The sequence below is a fragment of the Nannobrachium achirus genome (genome assembly GCF_963921795.1).
Source record: "Nannobrachium achirus genome assembly, chromosome: 4".
Taxonomy (NCBI): Eukaryota; Metazoa; Chordata; class Actinopteri; order Myctophiformes; family Myctophidae; genus Nannobrachium; species Nannobrachium achirus.
The window spans coordinates 9531082-9555371 of NC_137813.1; the positions used below are offsets into that span (position 1 = coordinate 9531082).

Consider the following 24290-nt stretch of genomic DNA (forward strand, 5'->3'; position numbering starts at 1 on the left):
ATTTTTGGCTAAAGTTCTCAGAATATGGACACTAGGGTTCAAGTTGTTAATATGAAAAAGGAGAAAAAAGTTTCTATCAGTCAAAGATTTGGAGGACCCTGGGGAACTCTGGGGACCCCCTGTTGAAGACCCCTGGTCTATACTGTTCTGTTGATGCACATTTCTCATTTAATTTTTTTGTTTGCAAAAAGCTTAACTTAAAAATTCAATTGACTCCATTATTCTTACACATAATTGTGGTAGGAGACTGCTGTAGGCTATATAGTGCTATTGAATTGAATTACAAGGACTTCTGACGTAAACATGGCCGTAAAAGGACTTATTTGGGATGTTCCTTTAAGGCAGGGTGTTTAACTGTACTGTACTATTTATGTGTTTTTTATTGACTATTATTGTAGGCATACTGTTCTTTATTTTCGTCTTTTATTTTTGTCTAATAAAATATTCAATCAATCAATCAATCAATAAATATAGGTTATAACAAAATACAGCCTATACCCTATATCTCTCTAAGACAGGCTATTAGGCAAACACAATAGGCCTGAATGAATGAATTAGAACGAAATCATGTTTCAAAATAGCCTGTCAAGGTTTCAAGCCAGGATAACATGCATAATTTAATTATTATGACATAAAGTGCATGAGTGAGCATTACTTTCTGTTGATAAACATTTCCAGTGCAAAGTAGCCTACACAATGAAAACCCTATGTAATTCAAAGTTCTCCTATTTTAGTTTGAGTGAATAAATAAACTCAAGACAGACAGTGGATCTGCCCCTTGGGCGAGCTCCCGTTAGCATCGCACTAGCATTTACAACATGTTAGCATTGTCTATGGGACACCCCATGTAAATAGCTAATTCGCTAATTACACAAACGGGAGCTCTAAAAAAGCGATTTCAACGCCCTAATATCCACGGGCGTTGTAATCCAATGAACCACTTGTGCAAAAATGTACTTCTCTTTTATTTGATCATAATCCAGGGCCGGATCTAGGCATAGGCAAGGGGGGGCAATGCCCCCCTAAATTCCCTGTCTGCCCCACCAAACATGATGGCATGCAAAAATCTAAAATTTCAAAAATATTAAACTATTTGAAATGTTCTGCTACAACTAGGTAGATGGATAGATAAACCGATAAGATATTAGAGAGAGAGAGATATAGGTGTAAGACCTGTTGTTTACGTGTTACAGGTATAAGTATGCCAAAATGCATAGTTTTCTATGCATTTCGGGTGTTTTAGGGGTTTTTCCCCGCCCACACGTGGGCTGGAGGTGACCCCCCTATCATTTCTTCCTGCCCCACCTAGTGCTAAAGGCTAGATCCGGCCCTGTGGAGGATATATTTACTGTAATACTAGTGGAGGCTTTGCTTGAATGAAATTAGAACCCCTCTTAACCACTATAAAAGAAGATTCTCAATCTCAGGCTGCATTGAACCTTCTACTGGAGCTGAACATACACTCAACACACTCAGAACGCCTTTGATCAGAACATCAATGTGCAACTTTAAAGACTTCAACATGATACTTGTTGTTGCAGTTCTGTTGCTGGCTGTAACAGTCCACTCTGCTCCTCGCTGCGATCTCAACCTGGCTCTGGACTGTGAGGAAATCTACAACAACGTCTCCACACAGAGTGGTGTGTACGACATCTACCCCACTACTGCACCAGTCAAGGTCTACTGTGACATGGACACAGATGGAGGGATGTGGACAGTCATCCAGAGAAGAGTGGATGGCACTGTGAACTTCTACAGACCCTGGGCTCAGTACAAGGCTGGGTTTGGAGACGCATCAGGCGAGTACTGGCTGGGTCTGGACAACATGCATCTCCTCACCAAGGACAAAAAGTATCAGCTGAGGGTGGACATGGAAGACTTTGTGGGAAGCACAGCGTCTGCCTCTTACTCCTCTTTCTCTGTGGGTTCTGAGGCTGATGGCTACAGGCTGCAGGTTGATGGCTTCACTGATGGAGGAGCAGGAGACTCTCTGACCTATCACAATGGAATGAAATTCTCAACCTTTGACAAAGATCAGGACGGGTCCGGCAAGAACACTGCACTTACTTATTATGGTGCATATTGGTTCTCGGGCGGTCACCATTCTAACATCAATGGTCTTTACCTCTGGGGACCGACGGCTCATACTGCAAAAGGTGTAATCTGGTACCACTGGAAGGGTCATAATTACTCCCTGAAGGCTGTAGCGATGAAGATTAGACGTGTTGCTTAAATATTTTTTAAAGTTCACACGCATAGATTATTTGCACACTGGTGGTGGACACTGGACAGTAGCTGAGTGCATGTACTTGAGTACTGTACTTAAGTACAGATTCTGAGGATGTGTACTACTTGAGTACTACATTTTCTTTTATTTACTCATTACTCTTACTTGACTCTTACTTGAGTACATTTGCAAGGCCAACATTTTTACTTTTTTAAGTAAGGAGGGCTGAAAAGTACAGGGTACTTTTAGGTTGTCTGTTTTCTTGTTTCTTCCCTAAAATAAAATTGGCCACACATGCATCTGCTCTCTCTCACACTAGCCTCGTCTGTGGCTTCCCCCTCCGTTCGTCAGTGGCAGAGGGCTCTCAAACTATTCCCGATGACATGAGGTTATCAAAGCAGAATCGGACATGGCTACTACATGACACCTTGTTTTCCTTCCTTTTACACGTCCGAGTATGCAAAAGAAATATGATGCCTAACCAGGGACTGGGGTTGCAAATTAGCCTTGGCTATAAACCCTATAATGCAACGGTTTCAACTTGATACGTTGTTTTTTGTATTGCCCCTGTCAAATAAACATATAAATAAAACAAAATCTAGCGATCATTAGTCAAGGTTTCTGTATTGTTACATCTTGTATGGGAGTGTAGGAGTAAAAATAAGTTCAGTTTTTTTACTCTTACATGATTAACATTTTTACTGATCTACTTTTACTTTTAGTGGAGTACATTTTTACCAGGAGTATCTGTACTCTTACTCAAGTACTGGGGTTGTGTACTGTGTCCAACTCTGATGGTTTGAATGTTTTTATGTTTATTCTTTTCTCTCTTTGGGACTCAATAAATGCATACAGTTGATATCTGTATTGTATCACACGTTATTACAGTGGTGACCTGTTCTCTATGGCTCTTAAATAAATATATAATCCAAGATGTTGTAAACATATTGTTTCACCGTCATTAATAAAGAGATGCATGCAAAGAGGTGTATTTGTTAAGCCTTTATTAAAAGGTTGGGTGTATAATGCATTATAATCACATTTACAATGAAGTATAAGGCTTCATAACCCTTGTTATGAATGTTTATAATTATGCATAACAAGGTTTATGAAGTATTATAAGTGCTGGTCATACTACATTATTAAGCTTTGTATAAGTCAAAACTACTTTAGGTTTCAAATTCAAAAATAGCAAAAGCAGATTTACAACCTAAAAAAAGAAAAAAATGTAAAAAAAAATGGAGATATGAGTCTGCCTGACAACAGTGACATAGACAGAATAATAATGGTGTGTCATCAGGACAGTGTGGTGACAGGAAGGATCAGTGCTTGTTCAACAGTCATGGTAGACACTGACCTATCACATCACTGTTGTCGGGTAGAAAACTACGTTTTTTCTTTGTATATTAAAGCACTACTTGATCATACTACAGTGTCACACAAAAGCATCAATAGCATCAATGTGCGTGTTTGTGTGTGTGTGTGTGTGTGTGTGTGTGTGTGTGTGTGTGTGTGTGTGTGTGTGTGTGTGTGTGTGTGTGTGTGTGTGCGAGTGCGTGCGTGCGTGCGCGTGCGTTTGTGTATGTGTGTGTGTGTGTGTGTGTGTGTGTGTGTGTGTGTGTGTGTGTGTGTGTGTGTGTGTGTGTGTGTGTGTGTGTGTGCGCGCGTGCGTGCGTGCGTGCTGATTATCAGTTAAATTAGCTATAGTTCTGTTTGGATAATGGCTTTGGGTATATTATGCTGCGTGTATTATTGTAATGGTACAGTAGGTAGTAGGTACAGTATTGCTTTGCACTAAGAGCACTATATGCACTTTCATACTTAAGATTATTGAGAGAGGTGTTTCCGCGAGGTGGGTCTTAGCTCAAGTCTGGTGGGTTTAGGAAACACGCGTGTGCACGTGCCTGCTTATACGCAGTGATCCACCACATGTACTGTAGTTGCGACCGTAGGTCGCATTTACTACCAAAACCTCCACAGGCTGTCTGTGAGTGAGTGAGTGAGTCAGTCAGTCACACTTTTGCCCTGCTCATATCTCCACAACCGTTGCCCCCATCCATGCCAAATTTTGCACTCACACTCCTTGACTGCCAAACTACAACCTCCAAGGACCCCCGGAGCCCCAGGTCCCTGGGGGACCCCCAGATGTAAAAAATGACCAAATGTGCTCACACGTCACACGTCACACTATTTCCCTGCTTATATCTCCGCACCCGTTGACCCGATCCATGGCAGATTTTACACACACACTCCTTGCCTGCCAAACTACAACCTCCAAGGACCCCCGGAGCCCCAGGGACCCCCAGGTCCCTGGGGGACCCCCAGATGTAAAAAACGACCAAATGTGCAAAAATGACCAAATGACCACCCCAACGGGGCTGCTCACGGGGAATTCCCGGGGACCACCGACTCCTGGTGCTCCAGAACGGATGCAAAAGTGGTGGCGCCCCCAGCTCCTACAGTTTTTGCCCTAAAATCACAAATATCACTACACAGCATGTCTACACTCATGTCATCAACATGGATCAGGAAGATTCTGGAAAAACTAATTTTTGCCCTATTTGTGGAGATAAGCCACCTACGGTCGCTTATCTCCCGATTAGGGAGTCTTACTGGTGTACTGGTGTACTGGGCCAGGTAGATACGTTGTTTACCTGCTACCAGTGGTGTAAAGTAACTAAGTACATTTACTTAAGTATTGTATAAGTACAGTTTTGAGGTATTTGTACTTTACTTGAGTAGCCTATCTACTTTTACTCCACTACATCTCAGAGGCACATTTTGTACTTTTACTCCACTACAATTATTTGAAAACTGTAGTTACTAGTTACTTTGCAGATATAAATTGTTATATTATTAAACATACATTAATGCACTTTAGCTCTATTCTATACTGTGGCTATTTGAAAATAGCCGATCTACAAGCTCACAACGCGTCGCGATGCAACGCGTTGTGAGCTTGTAGATCTGCTATTTTCAAACATTTTTTACTTTTACTTTTAGTACTTTAAGTACATTTTGATGCCAATACTTTCTTACTTTTACTCAAGTACATTTTGAGTTCCAGACTTTAACTTGTAAGGGTGCCCTCACACCAAAATACCTATGAGAGTGGAATCCGCATTCCGCCAATGCATTTCAATGAGAATGGAGCGTTTTTTTGCAGAAATCCTCTACTGACATGAAACCGCCCCCTTCTCATTGAAATGCATTGGCGGAACGCGGATTCCACTCTCATAGGTATTTTGGTGTGAGGGCACCCTAACGGAGTACATCTACATTGCAGTATTGATACTTTTGCTTAAGTACAAAATGTGAGTACCTTTTCCACCACTGCCTGTCACCTATCCACTTGGTGCCTTGTGGCACACATAAGGCCTTCGAAGAGCGCTTCCATTTCTCACGGTCTGTGAGGAGGGGAAGTAGATAGGGGTCATACCTGAGACGAATAACAGTCTAAGTCCGTATTTTAACATTTTGGATAAATATTTTTTTTATTTTATTTACCAGACTGTAAACCACAAACTAGAACTTTTTAATTTCTTAAAGTCTTAATGTACTCCCCCCACATTTTATTGAGTTAGATCTTTTTACTTAACTGATATATATTAGGAATTATAAGACATAATACTTATGGAAAGTGGAAAAACAGTATCCAGCAGTTTGTGGAACAACAGTCTAATGCTGCATTCACACTACAGATATATAGTTGAACGTTTTGCTTGCTTGGTCAATGTTATCTCAATGGAAACCAGCTTTAAAGATACAGGACACACACCAAACGAAGGTTTGGAAGCTTTAAAGCTGGTTTCCATTGAGATAACATTGACCAAGCAAGCTAAACGTTCAACTATATATCTGCAGTGTGAATGCAGCTTAATGCCTCATTCACACTACAGATATATAGTTGAACGTTTTGCTTGGTAATTCAATGTAATCTCAATGGAAACCAGCTTTAAAGATGCAGGACACACAAAGAACAAAGCTTTGAAAGCTTTAAAGCTGGTTTCCATTGAGATTACATTGAATTACCAAGCAAAACGTTCAACTATATATCTGTAGTGTGAATGAGGCATAAGGGTGCCCTCAGACCAAAATACCTATGAGAGTGGAATCCGCGTTCCGCCAATGCATTTCAATGAGAGGGGAGCGTTTTTTGCGGAAATCCTCTGCTGGCATGAAACCGCTTCACTGCATTGGCGGAACGCGGATTCCACTCTCATAGGTATTTTGGTCTGAGGGCACCCTAAGTCCGTACAAGCAATATTCAGCAGACAAAGGGAGCAGATAACATTAAAACAGACAATTAAACAAAATGAGGGGGGATTGCATTAACAATTTAACAGATTAAAAATGACTAGTTTGTGGTTTACAGTCTGGTAAATCCAAAAAATATATATTAAAAAAAAATCAAATATGGACTTATACTGTTATTCGTCTCAGGTACTCAATGACAGTAATCAGCGTAAATCATTACACGCACGCACACGCGCAAGCACGCACACACACAAACACACACTTTGTTATGAGCTCGTAGATTGTCTATTCTCGGCACAGATATACTGTAAGCAAAGGGAGGTGCATGTGAGAAACGGACAAACGCCAACAACACAAGAGGTAAAATAATTCATTCAATATTATTACTATTTAACATGTGCATTTAGCAGACACTCTTAAGGCAGAGCGATTTACTGTAAGCAAAGTACATAGAACTATACATCCAATGCAGAGAGACAGTGTTGTGCCTCAGTCATCTAGGATCAATGCAATAGGTAAACAAATTCATATTAAAATAATCTGATTGCTACTCGTATAGCAAATATATGATTGTGAAAATGTCTAATTGAGTTTGATGCCATTACAGGCCAAGGACCACCTAGCTGAGAGCAGTGGTCGAAAAAGTACTCAAATGTTTTACTTAAGTAAAAGTATCAATACTGCAATGTAGAAATACTCTGTTAGGGTGCCCTCACACCAAAATACCTAGAGTTGAATCCGCCAATGCATTTCAATGCCAGTAGAGGATTTCTGCAAAAAAAGAAACGCTCCATTCTCAGCATTGGCCGATTCCACTCTAGGTATTTTGGTGTGAGGGCACCCTTACAAGTTAAAGCCTGCAATCAACAATGTATACTTGAGTAAAAGTACAAAAGGCATTGTCATCAAAATGTACTTAAAATCAGTGGCGGGCCGTAGTTAAAATTCCAAAAGTAAAAGATCAAATGTTTGAAAATAGCAGATCTACAAGCTCACAGCACATCGTGAGGCTATTGCTACTTTTAAAGCGAACATGATTGATTGGCTATTTTCAAATATCCTGGGTAGAAAATAGGGCTAAAGTGGTTAATGCATGTTTTATACTATTATAATTTATATCTGCAGAGTAACTACACCTAACTGCATGCCAGATTGGGACGTCAGACTATCGAAATGTCCTGCTCCCAGGCAGACTCCCTTCCTAGTCAGAGTTCAATTCAATTCAATTCAATTCAATTCAATTCAATTCAATTCCATTACATTTTATTGAAGTGTCAAAACACAAGTTGTCTCAAGACATGTAACATGTAGAGGAGAGACGCATCAATCCCACCCTGAGTAAGTAATTGAGTTAGAGTTAGGAGGAGTTTGAATGAATGCAGAATTATGTGCAGGATATATTTTGTATCTACTGTAGATGTGAGTGGACTTCATTTAACTGAAAAATGCTTTTGGGAACATTTGATTTTAAATATAATACAGTTAAATATGATTATTTTGGGGGTCGCGGCCTGAAAAGGTTGAGAACCACTGCTGTAGGGGACCATTGCAGGCCACACAGTAAAGTATGCTAGCGTGCTGGTAAAATGTGTAGGCAACTGCCTAGAACAGTTTCTAGATGTAAACTTTACTTGTTTACCTTATTTATTTATTTTACCTTTATTTAACCAGCCATGTCACAAACAACACATTCTTCTTTACAAATGGTGTCCTATTGGAACTATGGTCTCTTTTTTGTGGTTGTTGTTTTTTAGAATGGGCAAGGCAGTAATCACCATTTGTTATTATCAGCAGGGGCGTCGCACCAAATTCTGGGCCCTGGGTACAAGGATTCACTGTGGGCCCCCAATGAATGTTCTTCATAGGGGGGAAGTTGTTGGGGAACACATTATTACGTACTATTTTGTGCTTTAACTATTGAAAAAATAGCAGATTAACAAGCTCACGCGAGCTTGTAGATCTACTAACCCTAACCCTAACCCTAACCCTAACCCTATTTCAAATCCTTTTTGTTTTTTGAAAAACCCATGTTTCTATGTCAGTGGTGCTTAAACTTTTTCATCTGAAGGACCCCCTAAATAATATGTATTTGGCCACGGACCCCCATCTCAAAATATTTAGTTCCAGAGACCCCCACCCCCACCCCCAGAAGCAAAATTCGAGTTACAAATGTTTGCTACAGTCAACTGTCCTATCGAACAAAGGCATAAAAAGCCCAAAAACAAATCTTTAAAAAAAAAAAAAAAAAAAAAAAAAAACATATATTCAAAGATTTGCACAAATTCTCACCACTTTTAAAAAATAGCAGATATAGGCCTACAAGCTCACAGCGCGGTCACAGCAAGTTTGAATAGCTAAAGTATAAAATAATAAGGGTTAATGCGGTTCAAATCTAAAGTGACACAGATGTGTTCCAGGTCTAAATGGGTTAACAACGCAAAACTGAAAATACATGTGCATAGAGCCCTGGGGGACTCCGCTCGACCATATGGTTTAAGTCAGGGGTCTTCAGTGTTTTCAGGCCAAGGACCCCTTAGTTGAGAAAGAGCTGAAGCAGGGACCCCCACAATCTGTTCATAGATTCCACATACGTTTCATTCTTTGTCTGACAAGCATGATGGTCAATATTTTGGATTCTGGCCTTTTTGTGTTTTCAGATATTTAACCACTTGAAACATCAATACTTAACTTGACATTTCACTCTGTAATTGGTCTGCTCTTTTTCCCCTACACCAAACGAAAATAGCACACACACACACACACACACACACACACACACACACACACACACACACACACACACACACACACACACACACACACTCACGCAGACTATGTCTGCACTGAAGAGACACTTGTTCACACTGGCTTTTGGCAAATATGACCACATACCAAATGATGCTGACTGGTTAGTTAAGTTAAGATCCCATGTGTGGTATATTGCAGCCTGTAGATCTGTGCTAATATCTCTACTTGGGTATAGAGGGTATGCGCATGCATAAAGTGAATGGCAAATCGAGTGGCACATCGAGTGGCAACGCGAGTGGCAAAGTGAGTTTTTTAACGTTTTTTAACGTTGTTTAAAGCAATCAGATAGGATGGTGTATGGGCTGTCAAGTCCAGAAAGTTGTTTTTTGCCACTCGATAGGCGTATATCAACTGTTTAATACTTTCCAATAATTTAATTTTGACAGTTGCTCTGAGTCTAATGATCATTACATCCTGAAAGAAAACATTGCATAGCCTATCGACAATTAAAATCAGTTGGAAATATAAAATATTGATATGGTGTCATGATTAAACTTAATGTGAATATGTCACACTGACTATCAAGAAAACATGGCACTTCATGTCAAAAAGGTTGACAACCCCTGGTTTAGTGTCAGCTATAGAGCCTTGTGTGAGCTGCAGTGTGTGATGTGGGTCACGTTACCTCAGTTGTCTCAAACTATAATATCTAGATAAAAGGATCAGAGGCGTCAATTGGGTATGGCAAGGCATGGCAGCTGCCATACCTCGGCTACAGGAAGAAAAAGAAAAGTAGGCCTACTTCTTAAAATAAATTCATCATGCCTGTTGAAAAGGTATGGCAACGCGCAGTCATGTTGCCATACCTTAACTTTTGCTGAACTGACACCACTGAAAAAGACCCCAATTTAAACAAGCCCAAAGCTTTTTTGAGGTGTTGATCCTTTTAGTTGACCTTGTACCAGTGAAATGTACTGTTATGAAACTGTACATTTTCCTACCGTATGCAAACTTCAATCAATCAATCAAACCGGTAAGACCTGTATTGTTAGAAGGAAACATTCCAGATAATGTGAAGAGTGCTGCGTTCATCCCTAGATGTGCAGAAACCGGTTTATTAATTGCAATGGTACGTGCAACAGTATAACACACAAACACTGTATAAGTCCATTATATTGTGAGCTCGTAGATTGTCTATTTTACATTGTGAGCTCGTACATCGTCTATTCTCTGCACAGATATATTAAGCATTGGTCACAGGGTTGAGCTTGGAGGTGACACTATGCTGTGCATGGCAAGACGACGCGCAGAGGCCTCCGATAGGCCCCGCCCTACAAACTTTCCCGACCCGGAAAAAAAGAGAAGCTAACCGCTGCAGCCTGCGGGAAGTCTGCACCGCACCCGGGTCTGCAGACCCGCTTCTGCAGACCCGGGTCTGTAGACCTGCAGACCCCATACTACTTAGTGACTTGGACAGGGCGTCGTGGGGCGACGGTGAGATTCGATCTAGTGATCTCTGGCACTCAAGTCGGCGACGCTATCCATTCAGCCATCAATGCTGATGTTTATCGTGGGCTTGCCCAGGCCTTACGGCCTGGGCATAAATAGAACGATTGCATTCACCACGGCTTCGTAACTCGCGCGGCGCTCCGCCGGCCGCGCGGCCCTGGCCCGCTCTTCGCGGCCACTCGCGCCTGCGGCGCTCGGGGGCGAAGAGCAGGACCAAGGTCCGCTGGCCTTCGCGCCGCTTGCAATGTCGTGGACAATCGAGCGGCTCCGCCTGGCTGCCACTGGGAGCAGTAGAGAGGTTGACCTGGGTCTGCAGTGCTGGGTCTGCAGACTCGCAGACGCCAGGTCTGCAGACTCGCAGACGCCTTCCCGCAGGCTGCAGCCGTTACTACTTGGAAAAAAAAGGGGTAAAAAAAAAAGGTATGCGCTGTGTGAGCAACTCCATATAAGAGAATGGGCAGGGTTTTCCCGGTTGTCTCTCTGTTATACACGTATATAGTGAGCAAGGTAAATACAAACCGCTCTTCAAAAGCAGACAGACTGTGCTGTGCCTCAGCAATCTATACTAAAGGATCATAGGTAAACTAAGAACCTAGCACCAGTTTAACAGTATAGCCAAATAAGAATATAATCTGCAATCCATCTCTTAAAATAATCTAATATACTGTCTATGTCCATGTGCAGACACGTGGACATAGACAGGGTGGTGTGGTGTGGTGTATCCACAGTATATAAATTCTTCTTTTTTATTAAACAAAGGTGTGTGGTCAAATTTCCTGCAAAGGGAGGTGTGAGAGAAGGACAAACGCCAACATCGCAACAGGTAAAATAATTCATACATCTTAAAATTCTACCCATGCAAACACGATTGATTTATGGTGAAAATTACTAATTGAGTTTGATGCCGTATACAGTATTGATAGTATTGATGGGACACGCCAATATGAAAGAAATGCATGTTAGATAGTGTGTCTGTGTCACTCCAAATTGAAAGTTATAAGTCTTGAATTAAGTCATTGGTTGAAGAAAGCAGCTGTCTGTACTACTGTGGAGTGTGGACCCCCATCTGAAAAAATATTTTGTGCCAGGGACCACACGATTATTTGTGTGTTACGATTTTTTATTATTATTTTTTTTACTATTGCTCGTCTCTCTCTCTCTGTTTCTCTATACCTCTCCCTCTCTCTCTAAAAACTAAGAGATAACGCAATCATCAACAGAGCATCACATTACACATGAATACATGTTGAATGTCAACAAATATAAACAGCTAGGCCTATATTTGTTGGAGAAAAAGGGAAAAGCAAAAACTTTCATGGATGGTGTCAGGGCATTCATTCCACATATTTGTGGAACATTTCCTCCTTTTTTACCTTTCTTTAACAAGCCACATCAGGAAGAACAAATTGTTTGTTTCGAAATGTTGTCCTGGAACTGTTCTCTTTTTTTTTTTTTTTTTCAGAATGGGCAACAACGCAGTAATCCTCATTCACCACCCGACAGACCTCTCAACCTACATTGACCTGGATCACGGACGAGTGGTGGAGGACCGGCCCAACATGATCCGACTGGAGAAGTCGCCTGGCGAAACCACCGGCTTTACCGGGAAAGTTACGTTCAAGAGGGACGTGCGGGGGGCCAGCACGAAGACCACCACCACACGCAATTCTGAAGTCGGTGCCGGTGTACAGTTCGGTAAAAGCGGTCGTTCTGTTAATCTTAGCTCTTCATATAGCGAAGGAAATGCTTATGAAAGGCAAACCGATTTCAAAATATCGAGTCAAAACAGAGTCTCCGAGCTGGGGTTTCACATCTACTGCATCGGAGATCATGAGGGGGGGTGCGGGTGGATTGAGAATGAGCTGGGCCTCCGCCTCGAGTACACATGGAGTGGCAATCAAGAAATGACCATCTACATAAAAAATAAGTAAATATTTTTGTGTGGTGTTTGCATGTTCTCCCCGTGTCTCATAGGGTTGATCTCCCCGTGTCTCCTAGGGTTGATACCCTCACAAAAACATGCAGTAATCCTGGTCTCAATGATGCCTCCCCCTGGCCAGCTGGAGCGCTTGATGGAGGGGAAAGGAACTGGTTGGAATAACGTGTTCCTTCCACGCGCTACGTCCATCCCGGGGAAATCCCCCCTGAAAAGAAACAACTTGGACTACTCATGCATCGAAGGAAGCATGAGGTCAGTCCGTTGCCTCCCCAGGCGCGGCAGAGGGAGAGCAGAGCCCAGGATTACATAGGCAATTGGCACTGGGTGAAAATGGGTTGCAAAATAGTGGGATAAAAATGATAATTAAAAAAGAAATATCTCTGCTGTTGGGCAGAAACCAGCAATGTCCAAAATGTTCAGGAAATGAAAATACATCATATTGTGCATCATCAACGTTTGCATGGTGAATTTATACCTTGTCAGATACAGTACTTGAACATGTCCTCATATTATCATAACTGTTACTGCTCAGGTGGATTTTCTTTTTCCATCTGACTTTTCGTTTAACTTTTATGAGATATTAAAAGTCCTTAACTTGTCATTTCACTGTCTTCTGTCTTATTTCCTACATTTCCTTTCCAATGTATGTGCGAATGATGTTGTGTTGCATCATGTGATGTGCATAGGTGTAATTGGACTTAGGTCCACACATCCAAAGGTGCCAAGTGTGTCAGTCCAAGAAGCACCCATAGGTGCAGGAAAATGTCCTTGGGGGGAAAGTATAGGTGTGTGTTCCACAGATATATAGCTGAGAAATACAGGTGTAGGCGTAGTGGTGTTTTAAGAATCATAGGAACTGTTACTCTTAAAGGGATAGTTCACCCAAAATATAACTATATAAGAAAGAGTCTCCTCGAATTATTGGCTTAGGAGTGAGACAGAAACTATCCCTTTAAGGTCTGTAGGTATAACTACAGTTGCTCTGTGCTTGAATGTACTCTACCGTACATTGACCAATGTTTCTATTAAATTTAACAGGGAACAGGCTAAAAAAGGATAACACAAAAAGGTCCCCGGGACTTGTTTCAAGAGCAAAAACAATAACAAAATAAATACGTAATATAGAAAACAACATGATCAGAAATACAAAAAAGAAATTTCTTCAGCGACACAATTGACGAAAACAAAAACAACCCAGAAGGCATTACAAAGTGGTGTGCGTATAAAAGGATTGCTCGAAGGATTGCTAAAATGACACATCAGGGTGTGACACAGGATGTTATACTGCAACAGAGAAATGAGGAGACAGAACGGTGGCTGCTGCAGAGGCGTGAATCAAAACAGCAACGCAGTTTCGCCAATGGAACAAGGGGGCAGCGCTTGTTTTCGGTGGAGATGACGGAGGCATGCCGGCGTTATATTATAAACACGATCTGACCTAGCAGCAATCATGACATAGGCTCTTTAATTATAATTAAAGTAAAAATAGTCAAATAACAAACAAGGACAAATTGTTCTGCCCACAACCTTATCAAACCAAAATGCCTAAACTAGGCTACTGTAAATGTAGGCCTATTATTATAACTATGATAATGGTTCTTAATTAGTCCCAATTATTATGTATAATACTTGACCTTATAAATATAGAATGTTTATGTTCAAGCAAACCTCAAAGATTGCCTTCTTCCATCTGCGTAACATTGCTAAAGTGAGGCGCATCCTGTCTCAAAGTGATGCAGAAAAACTAGTCCATGCATTTGTTACCTCTAGGCTGGACTACTGCAACTCAGTACTATCAGGCTGCCCAAGTAAGTCTCTGAACAGCCTACAGCTAGTCCAGAATGCTGCCGCTCGTGTATTGACAGGAGCCAGAAGAAGTGATCATATCACTCCTTCCCTGGCATCTCTACACTGGCTCCCGGTTAAATACAGAATTGAATTTAAAATTCTCCTCCTCACATACAAAGCATATCACGGTCTGGCACCGCAGTACCTCGAAGAGCTCATTGAGCCTCGCAGTACTGCTAGACCGGTGCGTCCACAATATGAAAACATGCTTGTCATTCCCAAAAAAATACCTAAGGCCAGAACAGGAGCCAGAGCTTTTAAGTATCAGGCACCTCAGTTGTGGAACCTCCTCCCAGTCTCTGTCCGTGTGGCAGACACACTTTGTGTTTTTAAGACTAGATTAAAAACGTTTCTCTATGATAAAGCCTATAATTAGGTTCGTTCGTTCGTTCGTTCGTTCGTTCGTGCGTTCGTTCGTCGCTTGTTCGTTCGCTGCTTCGTTCGTTCGTTCGTTGCTTCGTGTCGATCAATTCGGAGGACTCGCTCCTCCGCGGCTGGGGCGTCGCAGGCTCTCCGGAGCCTTCGTCCCCTTAAGTACAGACCGTTGCTTCGTTCGTTCGTTCGTTGCTTCGTTCGTTCGTCCGTTCGTTCGTTGCTTCGCTTGTTCGTTGCTTCGTTCGTTCGCTGCTTCGTTCGTTCGTTCGTTCGTTGCTTCGTTCGTTCGTTCGTTGCTTCGTTCGTTCGTTCATTCGTTGCTTCGCTCGTTGCTTCGTTCGCTTGTTCGTTCGTTGCTTCGCTCGTTGCTTCGTTTGTTCGTTCGTTCGTTGCTGACTAAATTACCTCCCTCAGGCTGTCCGGGTGCATGTTGGGACCAGTGGCCGGGCTGACAAAAGGCCGTGGCTCTGTGAGACAGCGTACAGTCACTCCTAATCCCAACCTACAAAGTCACTGGGTTGGGCTGAATAATGGGTCAGAGGGGAGGGGGAACCCTCCTCCCTCTCTTCCCCTTTTGGTTGTGTGGGTTTGTGTCACATCATTGCAATTGTAACTAGCACTGTGCCTGCCATTATAAGGCCTGCCACTAATTCGAACTCCGGGGAACATCCCCGGAGTTTCTTTTCTGTCTCCCACTCCACAGTTCCAGTTCCTGGAAACTCGACAACCTAAATACCTAAAACTCGACAACTCAGCTGCTGGGATTGCTACTAAAACCCGACTACTCAGCTGCAGACCAAGAGTGTGACCCCGGACCAGGCCTCCATGAAGCACACCTGTGGACCTGCCTGGATCTCTCTGTGTCTATCTCTTGTTCTCTCTTTGTTCCTTACTGTCCCCCCGACTCGGTCGAGGCAGCACGGCTGTTCACCCCAGAGTCAGGATCTGCCTGACGTTTCCTCCTCCTTAAGAGGGGGTTTTTCGTTACCATTGTAGCAAATTGCTTGCTCAGGGTGGGGGCCCCGGGCCTGTGAGGTATCCACTCGAGTTCTCTCGGGGGGGTACCTCACAGGTACAGGTTCTGCTCGGGTTCTCTCTCTCCCCCCCCCACCCCCCCCTACCCTTACCTCCCCCTCCCCTCCCCTTCCCCTCCCCCTACACACGCGTGCGCATGCAGCGCCTGTGTGTGTGTGTGTGCGTTCGTTCGTTCGTTCTTGTACATACGCATGCGGGACCTGTGTATGTGTGTGCGTGTGCCCCTTGTTGTCTTTCCCTTGTCTCTCCCTTGTTTCTCCCTCTCTCCTCTCTCTCTCTCATGGCTCTTTAGCCTTTGTAAAGTGTCTTGAGATAACTTGTTATGATTTGACACTTTAATAAAATTGAATTGAATTGAATTGAATTGAATTATGTGCCGTCTGCCGTTATGGACAGAATAGTAAATCTTCATCCCCCCCCAATTTCGTCACCTCTGTGCGGTCCAGGCGAACACAACGGAGCGCTCCCTACCTCTGGTTCAGCCAATCACAAGCTTCCACTGGCGGTACTGTGTTGCTGTTTTGATTCACGCGCTGGAGAGTTACAGTGTCCTCCACCAGTGTCTTATTGTTTTCTGCTTTTTAATAAAGGCTATGCGCATGCACAAAGTGAATGGCAAATCGAGTGGCAAAGCGACTGGCAAAGTGAGTCAAAGCAATCAGATAGGCCTTTTCTGTTTGGATGTATGGGCCAGAAAGTAGTTTTCCCCACTCATTAGGCGTTCCTGCATAACTTCCGGGTATGATGATGATGTCGAGCGCATACCCTCTATAGCGCCACCAGGAGGTTGACTTATGTGAAACATTTGTTTTTCTTCACATTATATAGTGGTTGTACCAAACGATGCACACCCAAAACAAATGTTCTCTTACTGTATCAGCTTTCTTCCACAGGCCGTCACTAATTTGTTCACCTTACGAAACATTGCGTGTGACTAATCTATCGGTGCCAGTTTCCTTCTCTTCTCCAGTCATCTTTAGCTACATAACAGCATATTTACAGTAATTAACTTCCTTACTGGAAACTCTGTGCTGAGTTTGAACTGACAGAGGGTTCCTGGAACACTGGCTGAGAGGAAACAGGACTGACAGCTCATCATGTTGCGTTGTGACCAGGGGCGTTAAGGGTCCAATATAAATCCATGAATGTCTCTTTGTCTATCTGCGCAGTAAAATAACTACAAATGCAACATTTAACAAAATGGTCACTTTAACAAGGTATTATAATTATATTCTCCACACTTTTATTCTCCCCATCTTGACAAAATGCTATATTCCCAGGTTCCGTAGGTCAGCTGCACAGGTGCAATGCATTATTTAATTGTGGCACGTTTACTAACATGCTAAGTTTAGCTGCACTTGAACAACCCGTTCCAGGCTGCCAACAGCCCAAGAAACCGTAGAAACCTGGGTAAAAAACTGACAAAACTCGTCTTTTTTTTTTAGATATTGTGAAAATAGCCGATCTACATGCTCTATTTTCACAATAGAACTGTGTTATACAAAATGTAATGCCTATTTTCCATGAGGACACCCATCTTTGCCATACCCTAGCTTTTGCTGAACTGACGCCACTGGTTGTGACTTGTGAGTTTGTAGATCGTCTATTTTCAGTGAAGAGACTGGGGAAAACAGGACCAAACTTGATAACGATAACAAAAATGTACGTGACTAGAAAGGTGCAATTCAGGTGAATTGCAAGTGTGGTTGCCTATAGGCCTATATTGTGATCAATGTCACGTGAAGCTTGACCAATCAGAACAGGGACAGAACATGCCCATTGAACACTGTTGATTTTTGGGGGAGTTCTGGAAAAAGTCCCTGATTCATTGTAACATACTGTATGTGAGCGAGCAGACAGATGCAACGCAGAGGTCTTCCGCATTTTCTCTTTTTTCCCATTTTTTTTGCATACTGTGTATAACGTTGTATTGCAATTGTTTTTGATAGATTTCATAAATACAGTAGCTTCGTAGACTTGTTAGACAGCACCATCGTTGTGCAGCATTGTGTCGGATTCATGTTAATATGTATTGATCTAAATGATCTAAATAACAAGGCTCCTCCAGAACGCCAAACGTTGTAAACACTAGATCTTGAGGCCAGAAGAGTCTGCCTCCGACCATCCACCATAATGACATGGCTCACACACACACACACACACACACACACACACACACACACACACACACACACACACACAGACACACACACACACACACACACACACACACACACACACACACACACACACACACACACACACACACACACACACGGTCTGGAACAGTTACACATCTTGTTTTGTTATGGGAGGGGACCACAGGGTTAGGGCGCTCATGGGCACATCTCCTAATAGTGACTCAACCAGACAATCTGGTTCGCTTAACTTTGCAATTCTAACTCCCGTTTCTGTGTAAGTTCTTCTTGTCCGACATGACATCTCAGTAACTGCATGACAACATTGATGAATCATGCGTCACCAGGTGATTTAGTGCACTGCTTAACAAGTTGTGGCCAAAATAAATAATAAAATAAAAACATGCAAGACCTGCATTGCAAAATTACAGACCACCAGTAGGCCTGGGGCCATATGTAGCCAAAGGAATGTTTTTTGTGCAAAACAAATGCTTGCAATGGATTCAGCATCATGACAAACCCCTAGTTAGACCCCTCACATCCTACGTAAATACCCTGAGAAAAATAAATGTTTTCTGGGTATTTTCCTCCTGTATAGAAAGTCGATGGGAGACCGACTCTTGCGGCTGATAACATCAATTAAGCTGGGTCTCAGAAAAGGTTATCATACCAAAATGTAAACTAGAGATATGTAGGAAGTCAAAAATGTAAAGGAATTACGGTCACCTTGGGTGGTACCAATTTGTGAAGATATCAGAATTGGCCCCAGGCCTACAGTTTAAAACCCCTGATCTAGATGAATAATCAAGCTGGATTATAACTATCTGAGCAACCACACTAATTAAAGCAACACATAAAGAAACAAAACTAGCTCTTTGTGTGGCCATGCCACCTCAGTGTGGCCCAGGTGGAAGAGGAGAATCAACAGTGGAAGGGCAGGTGTTTTATAGTCTGTGGGAGACAGTGGCCAGGTGTCTCCCCTTCCTCTGATTACCTCCAGGTCCACCCTCCAATCAGCACTGTAGGGGCTTTTAAGCCGTGACATCATTTTGTGGGCAGAGGAGAACTCTGCCCCCAGAACATTTTCTGTCCCTCAATATTTCAACAGATCCGAGACAAAAATAACGACTAAAGTATAATTCTAACACTTTCCTTTCAACAACAAAGAGAAGAAAAATTTGTAAAGAGTAAAAATAGTAAAAAGATTCACGGAAACTGGGGGCAGAAATTCTCCTCTGCCTACAAAATGATGTCATACTTAACAGCCCCATATCCATTAAGACCTGATCTCAAGAGACCCCTGGGGTTAATCTGGTGAAAGAAGTGGCTCAGGATTAGGGTTAGTCAGCGTCTTAGAACACAGAGGGTTCCCCAAGGGTTCCCAGTTCGGTCCCGGGCTCCCCCAGAGTTAGTGTGGAAGAGTCCTTGAGCAAGACTCTGAACCCCTAGTTGCTCCTGGTGAGCAGCTTGGTGCCTTGCATGGTTTCCTCCCTCCGCCCATTGGTGTATTGTATCTATGCAAAGCGCCTTGGATAAAGGCGCTACAGTATACTGTAAATGCAACATTTAACATTTACCAAGTAGATTAAAAAAAAGTGCCTTGGCCGTTTATAGTACGTACAGTATGTGTCTGTTGAATCTCGCTGAGGGCGAGATTCAAGCGTGCTCAACCAACCAACCAATGTGTCATCTCAACAATTATATATATATATATATATATATATATATATTTTTTTTTTTTTTTTTTTTTTTTTTTTCAGGACCTTCCAGGACCCTTGATCAATTCCAAAACTTTTCCAGTACTGGAAAAAATATTTTTCTAATTTCTAAATATTTCCAGGAATTTCATGACCATGGGAACCCTGCACACACACACACACACACACACACACACACACACACACACACACCCACCCACACACACACACACAAAATCCAAACAGGTGGGCTTTGGCACAATTAAGGGTGGCAATGTTGAAAGACAAAAAGGAAAATAAAAAATCACTCTTGTGGGAATAAATAATAATAATAATTTAACAAAGGCTTTTTAATAATATACAAACACGGCCTGCTCACGTATTAAGAGGGCAGTATGAGTCACCAGAAAAAAAATAATGGGTGTTTTGAATGAATCTATCATGGTTAAAATGGAGTTTGAAGTTACAATGAGTGTGTGTGGGGACTGGGGAGAGACCCTGAGCCTGGAGGGCCTTGTAACATTTACATCAAATATCTAAATACTGAATGAAGAAAATTAATATACTTTTCTTTTTTTTAAATAATATGTTTATTTTCTTTTTCTTTCTTTTTTTTAAAGAGACACATAACAAATTCAAATACATGACAATGAAAATAAAAATACAAACTGCAATAAAATAACTTGAATGACACCACATACGAAAAACAAAAACAAAAAAAAACATCAACAGACAATCATATAAGCATGTTGAGCTTGCTGCTTAGCAGAAATGACATTTTAAAATATATTTTGTTGAACGGTAATGCCCGTTTCCATTATTCGCCGTTCGGGAGCTGCTGTTCCAGACTCTATATAGCATTCAGATATTGTGGAATAGTTGTCTGGCTACGTGAGACTATCATTAGGGCAGTGCTCAAAAGCCCTCCTGGGACACTAGAGGTCCCAGTTGTCCCAGGTGTGTCCCAGGGGGCCCTGAGCAAGACCGTTAAGCCCTAACTGCTCCCCCTCCACGCTCCTCTGTGGGCAGCCATCAGCTGGCTGAAGCTGAAAAATGAACAGTTATTATAATTATTAGTATCTCTCAACATTTTGTTTGATTTTGTTTGTGTTCATTTTGCACTAACATTTACCTTTGTAAAGACCACAGGTAAATGCTTAGATCAGGGGTCTTCACCATTTTCAGGCCAAGGACCCCTTAGTTGAGCGAGAGATGAAGCAGGGACCCCCACAACCCATAGATATATAGTTTAGTTTCATTGTTTGACAACACAATCATCAGTGTATTTTGGGTTCATCTAAAGTGTTTCCAAATATTTAACCACTTGAACCGTCAACACCTTTTCACTCTGTACTTAGTTTGCTCTTTTCCCCCTCTACACCAAACCTCTTTGCCAAAAATAGCCAATCTATCAATCTGTAGATCTGCTATTTTTGGCTAGTTCTCAGAATATGGAGGCTAGGGTTCAATACAAGTGGTTAATATAGAAAAGGAGGAAAAAAAGCTTCTATCACACAAAGATTTGGAGGACCCCCTGTAGTAACATGAGGACCCCCTAGGGGTCCCGGACTCCCTGTTGAAGACCCCTGGCTTATAGATTAAGCTCTGTGCACGGAAAGAAAAGAGAAACTCAGAGAAACTCTGAGCACACACACACACACACACACACACACACACACACACACACACACACACACACACACACACACACACACACACACACACACACATACACACACACACACACACACACACACACACACATACACACACACACACACACACACGCAAGCACACACAGGTGGTGTGAACAGTCCATGTACATTATTTCTCCTTATGGACAAACAAATCCTTTCCTCCTGTCCTGCTGTGGGCGTATCTGTCACTCAAAATGATAAACCGATCATAACCTCCTCCTCCTCACCTCTGGTCTCTCCTCTTTATAACCGGATCAGAGCAGCTGGGATGAGGCTCTGCTCTGATCTGTGTGGGACGTTTGTCCCTTCCATGCACCTGTCACACATTAGCACATCAACAGGGACGTGCTGGGCCCCTGATTCAGCCCGGGAAAAAGAGTTGGAGAGGACCTTATTGCGCGCTATAGAGAGAGATCTCTCTCTAGAGCGCTGCTGCTGCTACTCAAAGATTTGCCATTTCAGATCATGACAAGTGACAAGCCAGTGGTCCGATTATTGTACATGAGTTATATTTCGTCGTTGTTGGGTGGAAACCTTGTATGTCCAAAACCGTTTGTTTTGTATTCATCATTTTAAAGATTATTTAAACTAGTGAAAACCGCGAGGCGTTGTGTGCTTGTAGATCTGTTGTTTTCACTACTTTTGTGCGACGGCCTTGTACGATGAAGCAGGGCTTTACTTTGCGAAAAAAATTACAAATTTGAAACTTGGAGATACGAGGTTTCTGCCCGACAGTGATGATTTACTTTGTTGGCTACCCAGCCCCCAAAATGGAACGAAGGCCGACATTTTATTTTACATTTTTTACTAATGGCCGGCCTGGACCGGCCGGGAATGAACCGGCCGTTCGGGAGTTGTCCCGCTTTTCCCAATGGCCAGCACGTCCCTGCACATCAATAACACCGCTTATCACGTTGGTTTTATCCTGCCACCAGCGTTGGAAGAAGTACTCTATTTTACTTTGGTTTTTCTTTTTTCCTACTCAAGTAAAAAAGTAGCAATACTCTGCTGCAATGAAAAGTCCTCTATTTGAACTTTTTTACTTGAGCAAGTACAAAGGTATTGCATTCTGCCTTTAATTGTACCAGGCAGAATGTCCCATTTCACAGGTTTAGCAAAAGATATAAAAAAATAGCAGGTCGTCAAGCTCACAACACGCCACAATGCGACAACGTGGCGAGTATATAATAGGGCGTTCATGTTGTATGTTTCAGACAATGTTTGCAGATAATTGTAGCGGAGTAAAATGTATTCAAAATCTGCCTCTGATCTGTAGAAGTATACGATTAACCTTTTCACATATAGTTTATTACGGACGGAACAACGTACACTGTTCAGGTCTTCTTCAGCGTTGAGGCTTGTGACTATCACATTTATTGTGTACTGGCTATTTTCTCTCTTTCATGATATTGTTTTAGCTGTACATGTATTTAATCTTTGCAGTGCTTTCTCTCAGTGTAGCAGCAGTTTACCATTGAACATATGAAACTACCCAAGTAAAGCAAAAGCACCTCAAAACTGTACCTAAGTACCGTACTTGATTACATGTAGGCCTACTCAGTTACTTCCCACCACTAACACCACCCCCCAAACTCAATCAAGAGGATGGTTGTGGATGGTCTGGTGACACTGAGTGACCACTGTTTGGAAGGAACAAACAAGTCACACACCGACGAGAGAGAGGAGAGGAGAGACACAAGTCACACACAGACAGAGGACACAGAGCAGACAGACACTTACACTTGCTGTCACCTGTTGCTCTACACACAACAACATACCATACGTGCACACATACTGCAGGGGCAGCTATGATGCACGTCAGCTTGCTTTTCCTGCTCTTGGTCACAGCAGGTAAGGTTTGTGTGTTGTGCGTGCGTATGCGTGGGCGTGTGCATGTGTGTGTGTGACTGTGAGATGAACATAAGGGATCATGCATGGTTGGAGTGCATGCTGAAACGTAAAGGTATAATTTTATCTGTACGGTATAGTGTCATTCTAAAGTAACATTGTGTTAGATTTACAAGCATCTTCATCCGTTTTAAGTCTTAAAACTGAAGTGTCAACTTATTTGCTGATATATTATGGCAACCAGGCAAACATACCGGTATGCTGATACTAGTGGTGGGAAAAGTAGTAGTACTTGAATAAAAGTATACACAATTCTCTTCAAATATACTCAACTGCAAGTGAAAGTTGATCTGTCAAATTTATACTTGAGTTAATGTACTGGAGACAAGTACTTAACTTTTTTTAATGACTTACAGTAAGTATTCAAAAGCTTTAAATCCACAATCATCGAGAGAACGTGTGAGTGATCCCATGTGATCAGTCTGGCAACGCCAGGCTAGATACAGTATGTCGGTGCATCCCTACACAGAAGAAAAACGAATCTGGTCTCTCCAGACAGAAGCTCTTGTCAGAAGGTGTGCAGCTACCAGGAGGTCCTGGACCACCTGAACTTCACCAGATACAATGAGTTGTACACGCTGACCAGACCCGTGTTGGACCACACACACCTGACCGTGGTCAACCTGGACATCATCCTCTATGCCATTTTGGCTGTGGTAAGATGTAAACAGGGTGTGAGTGTGCTTCAGGGACGAGCAGAGAATGTTAGAGAGGCAGGGGCTGACATTTCTAAAAGGGTCCTTTTGGTGGAAATACCATATCCAAGCTCACAACGTGTCGTGCCAGCTGTGACGCGTTGTGAGCTTGGAGGTCGGCTATTTTCAGTGCTTGATACCACACTGAACTAAGCATAATCAAATCAATATTGGAGATGTGGCCTATGGCGTGGATTTCTAACCAGAGAGGGCAATT

The 24290-nt window shown here is 42.4% G+C and overlaps 2 protein-coding genes across 2 annotated transcripts in view; both read left to right on the forward strand.

The window, feature by feature from the left end:
* Positions 1 to 1522: 1522 nt before the first annotated feature.
* LOC308284025 (microfibril-associated glycoprotein 4-like) lies at positions 1523 to 2233 on the forward strand (the record flags this gene model as incomplete). Its single annotated transcript, XM_080724548.1, has 1 exon — positions 1523 to 2233. The coding sequence occupies one exon, from the start codon at positions 1523 to 1525 to the stop codon at positions 2231 to 2233; it is 711 nt and encodes a 236-aa protein (XP_080580674.1).
* Positions 2234 to 12204: 9971 nt separating this feature from the next.
* The window catches only part of LOC308284026 (5-hydroxytryptamine receptor 3A-like), a gene marked incomplete at both ends in the record, with an annotated part of 24307 nt that continues 12221 nt past the window's right edge, over positions 12205 to 24290 (forward strand). The window contains 2 exons of the mRNA XM_080724549.1: positions 12205 to 12436; positions 23874 to 24034. Of these exons, the coding sequence (XP_080580675.1) occupies positions 12205 to 12436; positions 23874 to 24034 (393 nt within the window). The remainder of the gene's footprint in view (positions 12437 to 23873; positions 24035 to 24290) is intronic.